A 16,684-nucleotide genomic window follows, 5' to 3' on the forward strand; every position below is an offset into this window, starting at 1 on the left:
ACTAAAACAGTTTGGAATAGTGGATGGGACGGGATATTTAGAGTGGTCTGAACACTGGGAACCTTCTAGAATTCGTCACACTCGGGGTCTGTCTGGACTGTCACTGTTGTTAATGGCCCTGTCCTGTCTCTTGCCCACAGTGTGTGCCAGGGCCAGCGGTGGCACTGCACAGGTCAGCGGTGCAGTGGATGGTGCCAGGCATCTGGCGCTCCCCACTATGTGACATTCGATGGGCTGGTCCTTACCTTTCCTGGGGCCTGCGAGTACCTGCTCGTGAGAGAGGCTAGTGGCCGCTTCAGTGTCTCCATCCAGAACCTGCCTTGTGGGACCAGTGGCCTCACTTGTACCAAGGCACTGGCCGTGCGTCTGGACAGCACTGTTGTGCACATGCTTAGAGGTGGCTGTGATTCTATCAAGGATGGCTGGGATATTGCCAGAGGGTAGCGGGTATCACACTGTAGCATCGCAGCTCCTCAGCATGGCCAGGGCCCAGGTTCCCTCTCAGCTCCTCCTTGGGTTTCGTTGTCCTTAGGGGTAGGGTTTGTTGGAGCCAGAACTCTGGAAAATCAAGGCCCAAAGAAGTCTTAGGACCCACCCAAGGTCACCTAGAGAAATAAGCAAAAGAAAGTTTGGAGGAGTGGCTGGGAGGAACTCTTGGTGTCCAGGCTACATTTAACACCCTTTCTTCTCCAGGCCAGGCAGTAACAGTGAATGGAGTGAGCATAAAGCTCCCCAAGGTCTATGCAGGCCCTGGACTGAGCCTGCACCGTGCCGGCCTCTTCCAGCTGTTGACAACACGTCTGGGCCTCACTCTGCTCTGGGATGGAGGTCAGGCTCGCCCTCTTGGCCTTAACCACACCAGGCCTTCACAATGGGGGCTGGTTTCCCCAAACCCTTCTTCCCAGTGCCTGCCAAGCTCTGAGGTTGAGACTGACCCCTGAATGCCCACTTAGGGCAGATTTCCAGTATGACAGCCAGGCCAAGATCTTTGCTGTGTCCCACTCTCTGCCCAGTGCCCCCAGCCCAGTGGCCACCCCTGACTCACAGCCCTTGGAAGTGGTTGGAGTTTCCATATTGTATTTTCTTTAAAAAAAAAAAAAAACACTATTTTTATTTTATGTGCATTCATGTTTTGCCTGTGTGAATGTCTGTGTGAGGGCACTGGATCCCCTGGAACTGGAGTTACAGACAGTTGTGAGCTGCCATGTGGGTGCTTGGAATTGAACCCGGGTCCTCTGGAAGAGCAGCCAGTGCTCTTAACTACTGAGCCATCTCTCCAGTTCCCATATTATATTTTCATAACTGTGTTTTTCTTCATTTTATGAACATGACAGCCCCACCGAAGAAACAGTTAGAAAACACCGAGTTTTAGGAAGAAATGAAAATAGACCCTGCTGACATCTCACTACCCAAACATAAGCAGTTGGTGTTTTAGAAATATAACTGTTAGTGAGGCATTGAAGGAAACCAAAAGAATCCTGTGTGGACTTGGTCCTCTCAGCTGGGCTAGCCTGCAGCTTCTGGGCTAGCCTGGAGCTTCTCAGCCCAGCCTGAAGCCACCCGAATCTGGCCTGGTTGGGGGGTTTTGCTGTCTCTGACCTAGTATTAGTTAGGAAGCTAGGTTCCTAGTTGACTCCCAGATGTTGATCTTTTCAGTTATCCGCAGAAGAGGGAATCAGCACCCCCTGTTGGGTGGGGGCACCTGTGCAAGGAGGCTGTTATACCCATGTGTCTTTCTGCCCCAGCCCAGCTGAGGGTCACTTTTTATCATGCCACCAGGCACCCGGGTGCTGGTACAGCTATCCCCCCACTTCCAAGGTCGTGTGGCTGGGCTGTGTGGAGACTTTGATGGTGATGCCAGTAATGACCTGCGGAGCCGCCAAGGAGTCCTGGAGCCCACCGCAGAGCTTGCCGCCCATTCCTGGCGTCTCAATCCCCTGTGCCCTGAGCCGGGAGACCTGCCACACCCCTGTGCAGTGAGCAGGGCAGGGCAGCCAGAGGGAGGTAGGGATGTAATAGCTGGGAGACGGGGGGAGAGGGGCTCACAGAAGTACCCTGTGTTGCAGGTGAACACCCACCGGGTGAACTGGGCCCAGGCCCAATGTGGGGTGATATTGCAGTCCATCTTTGCCCCGTGCCACACAGAGGTGCCCCCACAGCAGCACTATGAGTGGTGTGTGTACGATGCCTGCGGGTAAGGAAGGCTGAGGGCTGGCTGCAGTGGGCATGCTGAGGTGTGTGTAGGGAGTGGGGCGTATGACAGGATGATGGCTCCACCCCACAGCTGTGACACTGGGGGAGACTGTGAGTGCCTCTGCTCAGCCATTGCCGCTTATGCTGATGAGTGTGCCCGGCACAGACACCGTGTGCGTTGGCGCAGCCAGGAACTCTGCCGTGAGTGTGCCCTACTCTCTCAGTCCTTGAAAGGGGCTTCTCCTGTCCCACCACCAGCTAGCCATTTAATCACTTAGGTTCAAAGGTGAGCTGGATGCTCACTCTGCTGTTAGATACTTTTCTTAATGGACCAAACATGAGAATGGCTGATACGCAGGGCTAGCATCCTTCATCTTGGTTTTATTTTTTTTGGGGGGGTGCGTCTTTCAAAGGTCTATGGTGTGCATCCCGTGCTTTCCTTGGGTGTCAACTGAAGCTGGCTTGTCTGTGCCATTGTTCCTGGTGCCCTGGACCTCAGTGAGCAGAGTCTCTATTCTCCCCACCCAGCCCTACAGTGTGAAGGAGGTCAGGTATATGAAGCCTGCGGCTCCGCCTGTCCCCCCACCTGCCATGATCGTCACCCTGAGACCAGATGGCACTGCCAGACCATCAGCTGTGTGGAGGGCTGCTTCTGCCCCGAGGGGACACTGCTGCATGGTGTGTTCCTGGGGAGAGGACACTAAGGCTGGGCAGCGGCCACAAGTGTGGGCTGGGCATCCTTGGTTCTGAATCCCATGCTCTGTGCTCTCAGGAGGAGCCTGTGTGCAGCCGGCTGCCTGTCCCTGTGAGTGGGGTGGCAGTTTCTTCCCACCAGGGACTGTTTTGCAAAAAGACTGTGGAAACTGGTGAGTGGGAGACCCGGGAGAAACCTGTGCCCTTGGGCTGAACAAGCTGATGTGTGGCTCATGCCAGGCCTCCATTGTGCTCAGCACCTGTCAGGACAGCCAGTGGCATTGTGGAGGTGATGGTGTCCCCTGTGAGGAGATGGAACCTGGCTGTGCAGAAGGAGAGGCTCCGTGCAGAGAGAGTGGGCACTGTGTGCCACTTGAGTGGCTTTGTGACAACCAGGATGACTGTGGTGATGGCTCAGATGAGGCGGGTGAGTGTTTTTACCTGTGTGGCACTCACTGGGACAGATAACTGGGTTTACTGAAGCTGCAGCATCTGTCCCCAGGGTGGCTCCCTAAACTGCTGCTTCCCCTGCCAGGAGCTATGACTTAGGTGATGGGTGAGGACTGAGGGATGGAGTGTGTGTGTGTGTGTGTGTGTGTGTGTGTGTGTGTGTGTGTGTGTGTGTGTGTTCTGATCCTTCTTAGGCCAGGATCTTTGGCAACACTGTATCCTGAACCTGCCTGCTTTCCTCATGCTAGACTGTGCCACCTCAGGCTGTGGGGAGGGGCAGATGTCTTGCCAATCTGGCCACTGCCTGCCCCTGGCTCTGCTCTGTGATGGGCAGGATGACTGTGGAGATGGCACCGATGAACAGGGGTGCCCGTGTCCCCATGGCTCGCTGGCCTGTGCTGACGGTCGCTGCCTGCCACCCGCCCTGCTGTGTAATGGTCATCCTGATTGTCCGGATGCTGCGGATGAAGAGTCCTGTCTGGGTGAGGAGTCTTTGCCCTGTCTCCAGCCCACTAGGCACCGCCACCTCAGGGTCCAGATCCTGGAAGGCCCCTGTGTATTCATCCTCTTCTATGCCAAGTCTTCACTCGTGAAAGTGGTACCCGTCAGTGACCAAATGGAGATACCCCAAAGAGACTGAATAAGTGTCAATCCTAGGGGCTGGATCGCTCAGTGGTTAAGGTTATTTGTTGCTCTCCCTGAAGATCTGAAATCAATTTCCAGCACCCACATGGCCACTCACAACCACCTGTAACTCCAGCTCCAGGGGTTCTGACATCCTCTTCTGGCCTCCACAGGCACCTGCACACATGTAGCTTATATTTACAGACACATAGACACGTACATTTTTACAAGTCTTAGAAGGGGCTAAGTCCCAGGATCACCTCCTCTCCTCTGGCTTCAGGACAGGTGAGCTGCACATCTGGAGAGGTATCTTGTGATGACAGCACTTGCATTGGGACCATGCGGCTGTGTGATGGAGTTTGGGACTGCCCAGATGGAGCTGATGAGGGGCCTGGCCACTGCCCTCTGCCTGCTCTGCCTACACCCCCTGCTGGCACCTGGCAGAGCCCTTCTACCAGCTCTCTGGTTACAGCATCAAGTCCTATGGGCAGTGCCAGCCCTGGTGAGTCCCTGGGAATAGATAGGGTGAGAAAGCTTGAAGTCTGAGCTGCCCAGGAAGGGGATGGGTGAGTATCCCAGAGGGAAGCATTGGGGCCAAATCTAGGGCCAAACACAACATCTGGAATGATGTTTTCAGTGTTTGGGAGGGATAGGAGGTCCAGATTTATTTCCTGGTATTCAGAGCCTCCCTCTGAACAGTGAAGGAGAGCCTAGTGGGCATTTAGGGACTAGGGGAGGCCTGCAGAAAACAAAAGAGCAGTCAAACGCGGGAGGGGGTAGGACTAGATTGGGAAGGGGTATGCTCAGGTACGAGTCAGGGATGCTGAAATTAGAGGGCATCCCCAGAGGAGATGTGAGGGTGAGCTGGACCTGGAGGACCGAGAGTCCACTCCTGCTGGTCTAACCCACACACCCCCTGCAGTGTCCCCCTGCGGCCTCCTCGAGTTCCAGTGTAGCAGTGGAGAATGCACTCCCCAGGGCTGGCGCTGTGACCAGGAGGATGACTGCGCAGATGGAAGTGACGAGCTTGGTTGTGGTGGGCCCTGCATGCTGCACCAGGTGCCCTGTGCCCACAGCCCACACTGTGTGTTCCCGGGACAGCTATGTGATGGTGCGCCCCAGTGCCCGGATGGTTCAGATGAGGATCCCGATGTCTGCGGTGAGAGTCACATGCCTCACTCTGTACATCTCCCTTCTGCTGGTGGCCTCGTAGGCCGGAGCCTGGAGCTTCCCAGTGCCACCCTTGCCCCTGGCTGTGGCAGATTGGTGCACAGCTGGAGAGAGGCTGTGTGATCGGCTCCCTGTTTCTTTGATCTTTACCTTGAAGCTTTCCATAGAAGTTTTTGCTTTTCCCTGTAGGCCCGTGGGAGAGGAGAAAGGGGTCTTTTGTCTGCTCACATTTGGGGAAGAAGAAACAGGAGTGGGTGATGGCTGAGGGCATGGGAGGGGTAGGTCTGTTTGGAGACTCCCCTATCCACAGCTCCTCCCCACTTCACCTGAGTGGAACTCTTTGTGTCCTTACAAATCAGCCCTTCATGCCCTGGATACCTCACCAGAGAGGGTGTCAGGCTGTCCACAGGCCCTTACTTTTCTCCAGGACCATTCTTCAACCCCTTCTAAAGGTTCCTCTGATCCAGGACAGGACTCTGCCTCCCACCATGTCCTCTTCGAATTTCCTGGCTTTCCCTGCTGGTCTCTGTGCGGGGATAGGATGGGGATGGGGGCAGCAGTATGGTAGGTCACTTCTTATCCTTAGGTTCCACCCAGCTGCCCCCATGCCACGGTCTCTTATCCTCTGGTTTAACTCCATGGCTGTGCCTGGACCCCAAGCAGCTCTGTGATGGCATCCCTGACCGTCGACAGGGCGGGGATGAGCTGGACTGTGGTGTGGATACTGTTTTCTTGCTGGGGACACTCCTGTAGTCTAGGAGATGATTTTCATTCCTAGGTAACTATTCTTTCTTCCCCAGAGGGGCTGTCAGTCCCAGGAGGCCCCAACAGAACAGGGGGTCCCTGCCCAGAATTCTCCTGCCCGAATGGCACCTGCATTGATTTCCTGCTGGTGAGTCTCAAGCAGGGATAGGTAGGCTCAGATTTTGAACACTTAGCCGGAAGCCTGAGCTTGTTGCTTCCCCAGGTTTGTGATGGGAACCCAGACTGTGAGTTGGCAAATGAAGCAGAGCCCTCCCTGGAAGAGCAGGGTTGTGGGGCCTGGAGCTCCTGGGGCCCATGGGAGCCATGCAGTCAGACCTGCGGGCCTGGCATACAGGCTCGGAGTCGACACTGCTCCCCACCCAGTCTCCCGGTGCTACGGAACTGCCCAGGCCCGCAGCACCAGTCACAGGCCTGTTTCACAGAGGCCTGCCCTTGTGAGGGAAGGGACATCTGGGAGGGGAAGGGGGAGGGGGAGGGGGAGGGGGCAGCAGGTCCTGAAGACAGAGGGGAAAATAGAGGCTGTTGCCCCCTAGCTCTGCCTCAAAGCCCTGTCCTCCCCAACACACACACCGTCCTGGCCCTCCCTTGCAGTGGATGGCGAATGGAGTTCTTGGTCTCCCTGGTCTCCGTGTTCCGAACCCTGTGGGGGCACCATGACACGCCATCGGCAGTGCCATCCACCCCAGAACGGGGGCCAGGATTGTGCCCTGCTGCCTGGGAGCCCCCATAGTGCCCACCAGGCCTGTGAGTAAAGGGGAAGAGGGCACAAGTAAGGGCGTGAGGAGGCTGGTGATGGGGTACTGAGGGGGCACTTGGGGAGGAGGTCCTCTATTTGGGTACCGGGGGATTGGGAGAACACAGCAGGAGGAGAGGGTTGCTGGGCGATACTGTGGGCATAGGAGTCACCAGTTGAGACACTGAGGACTGTGATGGACGGTGGTAGACACTGGTCTCTGCTGCAGATGCCTCTTGATAAGCTCTGACCCTGTCCTTGCCTACTTTCAGATCCCTGCCCTCAGGAGGGCTGCCCCAATGCCACTTGCTTCGGGGAATTGGTGTTCCAGCCCTGTGCCCCCTGCCCTCTGACTTGTGATGATGTTTCTGGTCAGACCAAGTGCTCGCCTGATAGGCCCTGCAGCAGCCCAGGTGAGGGGGTACTGGACCGGGTCTGTGGAGGCCTTGCTTTGCATGATACCTAATGCTGGGCTTTACCTAGGTTGCTGGTGCCCAGAAGGGCAGGTGCTGGGCACCGAGGGGAGGTGTGTGAAGCCCAGGCAGTGCCCCTGCCTGGTGGATGGTACCCGTTACTGGCCGGGGCAACGCATCAAAATGGACTGCCAGCTCTGCTTCTGCCAGGATGGGCGACCACATCGCTGCCAGCCCAATCCAGAATGTTCTGGTAAGCCTCTGCCCAGGCCCATCCCTGGGGGGGCCTTGTCCCTCCCCAGACCACCCAACCTTGACTCCTGTCTTCTCTCAGTGGATTGTGGCTGGTCCTCCTGGTCCCCCTGGGCGGAGTGCCTGGGGCCCTGCAGCAGCCAGAGCCTCCAGTGGTCTTTCCGGAGCCCCAACAACCCGCGCCTCTCTGGTCGGGGTCGCCATTGCCGTGGCATCCACCGCAAGGCCCGCAGGTACAGACAGGATAGGGACCCGGTCTACCCTCTACCTCTGCTTAGGAGGTCAACTCTGAGATAGGCATTTCACATGTGACTAGCAAGCTGTTCGGTGATGCCCAATTGACACCTCAGCTGTCTTTTCCTACTTCTGTTTTGTACCTGCTAGATCCAAGAGCCAGCAGACAGGACCTACAGATAGAGCTTGACCATTCCAGTGGCAAGAATAGGTCTCTGTCTCTGCCGGGGTGGGGGGGTTTGCTTCTGGTGAGCCTTGTGGGGGGGGCATAGTTATTCCAGCCCTTCTGGGGCCGGCTGTGTTAACCTGCAGTGTTGGCACAGATCACTTCCTTTCCCATTCCTGTGTGCCTGTTGTGACTCTTCTCTTAGGAGCAAGTGTAGAGTGCAATTACGGTGTGACCAGACATTTACACAGGACTTCCCCAATTTTCTTATCGACAGTCTCAAGTCTAAGAATGCCCTTAGCCTGGCAAGTTGGGGATGGCTTTGAGTGAGCCCCCTCCTCCAGGAGGCTGTGACCATGTCATCCTTTCCAGGTGCCAGACAGAGCCTTGTGAGGGCTGTGAGCAGTGGGGCCTCATGCATCATGTTGGGGAACGCTGGCGTGGAGGCCCCTGCACGGTGTGCGAGTGTCTGCACAGGGGTATCACACACTGCTCCCCTTATTGCCCGCTGGGCAGCTGCCCCCAGGTGAGGGGGTCTGGGAATGTGGAGAGGGCCGAGCCTGGGAAGGTGATCTAGACCAGCCAGGCCTGGGGAAACTGATGGGTTAGAGATGCACAAGTGGCTGGACGTCTGTGTTCCCACAGGGCTGGGTCCTGGTGGAGGGGATGGGAGAATCGTGTTGCCACTGTACGCTGCCTGGTGAGTGGGTCTGAGGGGCGGCAGAAGAGCCTGGAGAGGAGGAGAACCCAGTGCAGACTATGACAGGAAGCCATGGTTCAGCTTCCTTATCCTAAATTGGTGAAGTTAGAGCTCACCCAGCATGTTCAGTTACGTAGGCCGTTCACTGCTCGAGTCCCCTTCTAATGCCTACATAGGTTAGAGACTGCGCCTGTTCTATCCTCATCCGTTTGAGCCTGGCAATTTTAGTCTGTTTTCTAAATAGTCAGTGGAGGTGAAAAGCCCCAGTTCACTCAAAGGGAAAGAGGGACCTTCCCAGCTGGAGTTTATTCTTGAGAAGTCATGGGAAGGAATGTGTTCCAGGAAGTGTGGAGGGCCTGAGTGTTGGTTTGGTGGCTGGTGGCAGCCTCTCCCACTCTCTCTCCTGACCGCTGGGTCTCTGCACAGGAAAGAACCAGACAGTGGTCCCCATGACCACTCCTGCCCCTACCTCCAGCCCTCCGATGGGAGCGCCCCTGCTCACCTACGTTCTGCCTCCTCTGGGGGGTAAGTCGTGTGGGGTTTGGATGCCGAAAGGGACTGCCCTAGCACTTCCCAGATCGCCGGGGAAACAAGACTTGGGGTGCAGTTCCCAGCCTCCTACACACTGCAGGCGGTGAAGTCACCCATGCCAAGTTGCATTCCCCAGCTCTGCCCTCCTTGCTGCATTTCCCTGTCTCCCATACCCCCAGCTCCCCTTGTTGCCCCCTAATTGCCCCTGCCACCCTCTGTTCTGCCCTGCTCCAGCCACCTCTCTCTCCTGAATCCAGATGCCTGCTATTCTCCCCTGGGCCTGGCCCAACTGCCCATGTGGGCATCATCCCAGCACACGGAACACTCCACCTGGGCTGCCACGGAGGCTCCCACCATAGGGCCTGGCCCTGGAGACGGTGCTCATGCTGAGTGGCACGCCCAGCCACTCTACCTGCAGCTGGACCTGCTGCAGCCTCGGAACCTAACTGGTCAGGGAGGAGGAGGGCACGGGATAGGGGATGGGAGATGAGGTGGCTGCCTCAGTGCTGACCTTTGCCTTGCCCTGGTCCCTCCTCAGGTATCATGGTGCAGGGGGTTGGCTCTTCCGCTGCTTATGTCACCAGCTTGTCGCTCCAGTTCAGCAGTGATGGTCTACAGTGGCACGACTCTCTCAACTCCCTGCCCCTGCCCACGGTACTGAGCACTCCAGTCCTCTGGGGCAGGTGGCCCAAGAAACCCATTTGTGGATACCACAGCCATTGTCCCCAAGGGACTTTCATCCCCCTGAGGGACAGTCCTTGCATTAGACATCTGTGGAACACCTGCTAACTAGCAGGGACTATGCTCTGTGGAGCTGCGAGTCCAGGGACACTTGAAACCATGAAAGTGGCTTAGGAATCTGCACATATGACCTCCTAACAGCTTGTGAAGGAGCTGGATGGTAACACACCCAGGTCACAGAGGTCCTCGGAAGTGCAGGTCTCTATGGAGCAGCCTGGGCACAGCACATTCCTTTAGGGGTTGGCATCCTGTCCAAGGAGACAGACCCTTATAGCCAAAGGACTCAGTTCACATAGGTGTTCACGCTTACCTTCTCAAAGATCACCTTCTCTATGCGGGAGTAGCGTCCATGTTATGAGGGTTGGGGGAAGCAGGAGGAACAGCAAAACAGGGTTACAGTGGCAGCTTGAGCAAGAGGTGGGACTTGGGCAACAGATAATGTCTCCCACAGCTTTCCTCCGGGAGCCCGAGCCATATGGCCCCTGAGGTATGGACGTTCGACCAGATGGTACAGGCGCGATACGTCAGGGTATGGCCACACGATGGCCACAGCAACAACATTCAGCGTGGTATCTTCCTGTGGGTGGAGCTGCTGGGCTGTAAGCCAGGTACAGGCCAGCCTGGGAGCCGGAGGGACAAGAGTGGGCAGTGTGACGTCAGGAGTCCTTAGTAGCATGTCCTCCACAGTGTCCCCATTGGCACGCCCATGTCCAGGGACCAGGCACCGCTGTGCCAGTGGTGAATGTGTCCCGAAAGGAGGGTCGTGTGACGGTGCTGTGGACTGCAAGGAGGGTTCAAATGAGGAGGGCTGTGGGCCCCTTCCTGCAGGTACCACCAGCAGGTATGGCCTGGCTCTGGGTGGAACCTGGATGGGAGGAGTCCTGCCTTGCCTTCATAAACCTTGCATGCTGAGGAGTCACAGCTGGGTGCTCCAGAGCCCTTACCACCCTGAGAGTCTTGGGTTCTGTGTATTCTCCTGATACCTGGAGGTTAGTGACTCTCAAAGGATGGCCCCGGAGCTAAGAGGACCACCACCACCCAGCATGATAGTTGGGAGACTCTCAGCTTCTACCTGATCCTGTAGGGTGGGCAACGGGAGAGCTTTACCTGCCCTCCAGTGATCATGACATGATCAAGCTGAGATCAAGCTGTTAGAGCTCACCCTTGTCCAGCCTTAGCGGGCAGTGCCCCTCCTGAATGCCCTAACCTGATCTCTTCAGGGTGGTGGGGCTCCAGGGCTGGGAGATTCCCTGGAGCCCTCCTGGTGGTTTTTCTTCTCAGGGTCCATTCCACAGTCAGGACCCCAGTCCCCTCCTCCACTCAGCCTGGAGAGTTTCCAGCCCAGCCCAGGGAGGTGAGTGAGAATCTGGGCTTCACTGCCTCCCCAATGCACGGTCTGCATCTGTATTGTCCTCCTTCACACATTCAGTGGCTTTCCCCCAACTGTGTTTCCTGATGCTACTCTGCCAGGCCTTCAGTTCTGAGCGATGTGAGATCCAGCTTGGTGCTAGGTGGGTGCCCAGTGCTAGAGGGACCGAGTGGTGCAGAGATGGACAGGGCAGGGCACTGACGTCGTGCCGTCTGGGTGGCAAGAGCTCTGTGCCCTGGGTGAGGAGGCACCAGGGCACCTGCTCTGGGAATCTGTGCCTGGGGTCCCCAAAGGCATCTGGGACAGAGCTTGAGGGATGGGGATATCTGTGACGTAAGAAGGGACAGGACACTTCCCAATGACAAGCGACCTGCTCAGGGTATTGAGGAGGCCTCAGGCTTTGGGGGAAAGAGCTGAAGTGGTTGCCCAGGTGGGCCAGTGAGGGTTTGGGCCAGTGCCCGAGTATGCCCAGCTCATCCACCTGGCAGGGGAGGTTAGCTTGGTCATGAGTTCTGTGGGCCAGTTCCTTGAGGTATCTAGCCTATTTACCCTTTGGGAGAGACACCTCTGTCCTCAGCTCTAGGTTTCTGTAAACATATAGAGGTGGGAAAGGGGGCAGCTGTGGCTTGCTGGAAAAGGGATGGGCCATGTGTAGCTGCCCTGGAGGCCTGAGCAGGGTCACTGAGCGTTCTCCCTCTGTAGGTTCTGGCAGACACGGAGAACCAGCAGCCCAAGCAGGAATCATCCATGCCTACTGGAGGTGTGTGCACAGACTCCAATCCCCTCCCCCAAATCCCTGCCCTTGCCATTACCTGCCCTTCTAGAGCAAAGGGCAGTGGCATCCCAGAGGCTGAAGCCCCCTGTCCTCTGGCTTCTTCCAAGAGAGCCATGGGGTCAAGAGATACTGGTCACCAGGTGCATGGCCAGGTCCCAACCTTCTCAGCCTACTAGACTCAGGATATGAGGTCTAAGGGGACAAAGACAGCTCCTAGGGCCATGCAGTTGTCCTGCAAGGTGGCTGCAGCCCCTAGACCCCGGATAAGTCTTCTTGAGGGAGTTGAGAAACCACCTGGCTCCATCTTTATCTTTCTGCTCACCTAGATATGATGCTAGGCATTTTCTAAAGTGTTGTTGGCAGCAGGTTCCCTAAGTGGACATGAAAGTGGGCAGGTTGCCCAGCTTAGGGTGCTCCTAAGGAGGAAAAGGGACTCCCCAACAGGCATGTACCAGCTTCCCCAAGATCAGCCACCTATGCCATGGTCCCCAAGAGAGCTGTCTCAGTGTAGGGTGGGATGGGTGTGATGCATTGGAGCAGCAGACCTGTGCTGACTCTAACCTGGGAGATACTGGACACACCATGCCGGCCAGTGCCTCGGGTTCCTCACCTATGAACATAGGAGGCTGTTCTCTGTGAACTCCAGTGGAAGCTGTTCAGCAGTCTGGCTGAACCATGTCTTTGTGTCTTTTTTTTAAAAAAGCACATCTGCAACACGTGGGCTCATGGGATGAATCCTAGTCCTATTCTAAATATGGTTCCAAAAACAGCTGTCTTTGAAGATGAATGTTTTGGCAGAAAGTGTGTGTCTGATTCTCCTTTTCACAACAGCTGTCAAGAAGCTCAGAAATCAGTGTTCCGTCACATCGGTAGCAATGTCCTCATCCCGAGTCTCAGCCACGCTTGCTCCTTCTGCTGTTATGTTTAAACAACTCCAGTTCTTGCCTCTAAACACCTTATTTTACAGTGACCTTGGATTAGAAAGTTACTATGTCTTCTTGCAACTAGAGAACAGTATTAGATCAAAACAGATTTTGTCTCCTTTCTCTTAACCTTCTTCTCGGGCTCCTTGGGGGTTAGGGATCAATCTTTTTTTTTTTTTTTTTTTTTTTTAAATCTGAGGGTTCCTCCAAGGTGGGATGTTGTCTATGATAGCTGTCTATGGTTATCCTGTACCACATGGGAGCCAGGGATGCCCTCATCAGGGTTTGTCTTACCACCTCTCACAGGCCAGTGAGCTTAGCCAGTGTCATCCCACTCCCTCCTCCATTCTCAGGGAAGACAGCAGGTCCCATTCGCACTCCCGAGACTCCTCTGCCTGCTTCAGGGCAATCCATGCAGACGGTGACCACCATCTCCACATTCCCTCCTGGCGCCAAGAGCCTGCACCCAGGAATGGCAGCTGTGATGGTGCTTCCCCCCCACTCAGTCACTCCTGAGGCTCCTGCTGGTAAGACTCTTCTGCCTGAAAAGGCCTGTGTGAGCCCAGCTTCTCCGTGAGGAGCAGCAGCCACAGGAGGCTTATCACTTGGATCTAGGTCACATGGTTCCATGTCATTTTTAGTAGAGTTGGCCTAGGCACCAAGCTTCCTAACCCAACTCACTCCTTTTTCATTACCTCAAGAGAGGCAGAAAGTGGGGTATCCTAGAAGCTAAGTAGAGGGAAGCTGGGGTCTAAGTGACCAAGGAAGAAGGGTAAGGGTGATTGGTTCCCAAGTCAGCTGGCTGTGGTGGTATCCTGCCTGCAGGCCTAAGTGTCACCCCCAGGCCCTTCCCACCCACATGGTGTGGCCCTGGGCAGATGCCCTGTGATGTGCTGGGCTGTGTGGAGCAGAAGCAGCTGTGTGATGGAAGGGAGGACTGTCTTGATGGCTCCGATGAGCAGCACTGCGGTGAGCTGGGGGATTGCATCATCTGGAGATGGCAAGATGGTTGCAGGTCTGGATAGCTCATATGATAGGGACATGGGAGAGGCTGGGACAGCAGGGAACAGAGAGGAATTGTAAAAGCCACTGGAAGCTCCAGTGTCTCTGAATGTGATGGAGAGAATGGAATAGACATTGGGTCCCAGCCTGTTTTATTAAACCTATCTGGCTGTTGAGGTTACTCATCTATCCACCAATCCATCTGCCCACTTACCTATTGTTACATCCATTCATCCATCCATCCACATATCCAATGATCCATTCACTTCTTTATGTATCTGTCATCTACCTGCTCTTTTTAAAAATATTTATTTTTATTGTTTTCATTTACATATGTGTGCATGAATGTATGCCACATGAGTGTGCTCACAGAGACCATTGAGGACATTGGATCTCTTCAAATTGGAATTAGAGATGGTTGTAAACTACCATGTGGGTGCTGGGAATCAAACCTGGGTCCTCTGGTGCCCCAACCAGTGCTCTTAACCACTAAGGCATCTCTCTATCCCCCACCCACCTACACTTAAATCTACCCATCCATACGTACACCATCTTTTCATCCATCTTTCCATCCACATACCCATGCATCTGATCATTTATTCAGTCTGTCCATCACTCTCTCAATTTGTATATCCATTAGTCTATTGACCCATCTATCTATCCATATACCTGCATATCCATTTACTATCTCTCTCTCTCTCTTTCTCTCTCTCTCTCTCCATCCATCCATTTATTTATCTTTCCACTTACCTACCCACCTACCTGTCTGCCTGTTTACTCATCTATTTACCTATCCCATTCACACACTCATCTTTCTGTCTGTCCATCCATGTAGCCACATACCCATCCATCTATCCATATAGTCTCTACCCATCTGTCCATCCATCCGTCCGTGGTAGATCATTCTGATCAAAGCTTGGTTTGCCAATCAGAAGAGAAAGTGCTAGCCAGTCATAGAAACTGGGACCTCAGGGAGAACGCATTCCGAAAGAGGGTAACCAAGGGGAAGGACTGTTCTGCATGCACAAACTGCTCTCTGGACACTCACAAGTAGAGAAACTGTGAGAACTGTGTAGAACAAAGGCCTTGTGCGCGCCTCATCCTGGGTGAAGGCTGCCAGAGGCACTGGGAGGGCGGAAAGGCCAGAGCTTCTGCTCAGCAAACTGTCCTGATCTTGGCCTAAAGTGCAAGGGACTCAGTTTCTCATCCAGCCAGAAATGGAAATTTATGTGGCTGCCTCCTCTCTCTTCAAATTATGGATTGGCAGCCAGTTCTGGACCCTTCACTGTGCCTACCACTGCCCTCCCTGGGTTGCCAGCCTCAGTGGCCCTCTGCTCCCCAAGTCAGCTGAGCTGTGGCAGTGGGGAATGTCTTCCTCGTGAGCAGCGCTGTGACCTTCAGCTGAACTGCCAGGATGGCTCTGATGAGGACGGCTGTGGTAAGTGCTGGCCGGAAGTACAGTCCTGAGGGTCCTGTTCCTGCATGAGCCCCCTTCCGAGCTCTGATGTACGCCCCCTGCAGTGGACTGTGTGTTGGCACCGTGGTCTGGCTGGAGTCACTGCAGCCACAGCTGTGGCCTGGGCCTCATCTTCCAGCGCCGGGAGCTGCTGAGACCTCCCCTGCCCGGAGGCAGTTGTCTGTTGGACCAGCTCCGTAGCCAGCCCTGCTTCGTGCAAGCCTGCCCAGGTAGCCTAGCACCCCAGAAAGAAGTAGAGATCGACCACTTGCTATGGGAGACCTGGGTTGGTTCCCATCAGAGACCCTCGCCAAATGCCCTTCTCTCCTTGGAAACTCTTGTGTCCAGTCTCGTTGGGACGCTAGCACAATGATATCCATGCCATTAGAGCCTTCAAAGAGTAGACAGGATACTCACCTTCCTGGCCCTGGCCCTCCTTGCCTGCCTAGGTAGCTTGGGGATCCCTTTACTCAGGGTTCTCATGCTGTAAACTGGCAGCAGTCATTCCTACCTCTTCCCACCCATGTCTCCGTGGGTGAGGATGAAGGAGACGACAGAAGAGGGTATTTTAAGGGGCAGCTGGCTCTACCACTTACTTGTCCCTGGCTCCATACCTGAAGGCCTTGTAGACCTTTGGTTCAGTGACTCCAACACAGTGGCTTTCCAGCCTGCACTGTGTGCTGCTGCTGAGAGGGTACCCCTACACACACACACACACACACACACACACACACACACACACACACACACACATGCACACACACACACACACACGCACATGCACACGCACACACACACGCACACGCCCACAGGCACACACACACACACACACACACACACACACACACGCACACGCACACGCACACGCGCACACACACACACACCAGCCTCCCCACAGCTCCTACATCAGGTTCCCAACCCTGGCTTTGGCATTTCCTTGCCTCCCTGCTTCCACACGTGCCCCACTTCAGGGTTCTGCCATTGTAACCTTGCCAGGGGCTGGAACTCTGTCCTTGGAGTCACCGGGTGTCTTCCCCTCGTTCACTCACCTACGGGCAGTTTTCCAGAATAAAGGGAGTTGTAGAACCACTAGGGTGCTGCTCCTGCCTGCCAGGCCACTGGCTCCCAAGGAGCTGGGAGAGGCTCCCTGGCTTGGCCTTCCCCTTTCTACACAGCCCGTCTCCTTGGAGTCTTTCTGGTGGACGCCCTTCTTCCTCCACAGTGGCTGGCGCATGGTCAGAGTGGGGGCCCTGGGAGCCCTGCAGTGTCTCCTGTGGAGGTGGCCACCAGAGTCGCCAGAGGAGCTGTGTGGATCCCCCACCCAAGAATGGTGGTGCCCCCTGCCCTGGGCCTTCCCATGAGAGGGCACCCTGCAGCTTGCAGCTCTGCCCGGGTGACACAGGTAAAGGGAAGCTGGCTGGGAGGGACCTCCAACAGTGGCCCCGAGTTTGTCCCTGGGCCTCTGACGCCCACCCTGCTTGTGCTCTTCTCCCC

The 16,684-nt window shown here is 55.5% G+C and overlaps 1 protein-coding gene across 1 annotated transcript in view; it reads left to right on the forward strand.

The window, feature by feature from the left end:
- The window catches only part of LOC128098189 (SCO-spondin-like), a 50,062-nt gene that overhangs the window by 6,298 nt on the left and 27,080 nt on the right, over window positions 1–16,684 (forward strand). The window contains 31 exon segments of the mRNA XM_052718985.1: window positions 141–397; window positions 694–828; window positions 1,780–1,976; window positions 2,067–2,194; window positions 2,285–2,394; window positions 2,722–2,871; window positions 2,966–3,059; window positions 3,144–3,313; window positions 3,585–3,818; window positions 4,241–4,462; window positions 4,883–5,119; window positions 5,931–6,022; window positions 6,098–6,329; window positions 6,487–6,639; window positions 6,901–7,041; window positions 7,112–7,294; window positions 7,376–7,526; window positions 8,066–8,219; window positions 8,339–8,393; window positions 8,820–8,918; window positions 9,182–9,373; window positions 9,463–9,578; window positions 10,117–10,273; window positions 10,353–10,506; window positions 10,947–11,019; window positions 11,737–11,794; window positions 13,086–13,259; window positions 13,558–13,701; window positions 15,002–15,172; window positions 15,256–15,420; window positions 16,413–16,592. Coding sequence (XP_052574945.1) covers window positions 141–397; window positions 694–828; window positions 1,780–1,976; window positions 2,067–2,194; window positions 2,285–2,394; window positions 2,722–2,871; window positions 2,966–3,059; window positions 3,144–3,313; window positions 3,585–3,818; window positions 4,241–4,462; window positions 4,883–5,119; window positions 5,931–6,022; window positions 6,098–6,329; window positions 6,487–6,639; window positions 6,901–7,041; window positions 7,112–7,294; window positions 7,376–7,526; window positions 8,066–8,219; window positions 8,339–8,393; window positions 8,820–8,918; window positions 9,182–9,373; window positions 9,463–9,578; window positions 10,117–10,273; window positions 10,353–10,506; window positions 10,947–11,019; window positions 11,737–11,794; window positions 13,086–13,259; window positions 13,558–13,701; window positions 15,002–15,172; window positions 15,256–15,420; window positions 16,413–16,592 — 4,778 coding nt within the window.

The sequence above is a fragment of the Peromyscus californicus genome, unplaced genomic scaffold (assembly GCF_007827085.1).
Source record: "Peromyscus californicus insignis strain IS unplaced genomic scaffold, ASM782708v3 Scaffold_6__1_contigs__length_162567912, whole genome shotgun sequence".
NCBI classification, from domain to species: Eukaryota; Metazoa; Chordata; class Mammalia; order Rodentia; family Cricetidae; genus Peromyscus; species Peromyscus californicus.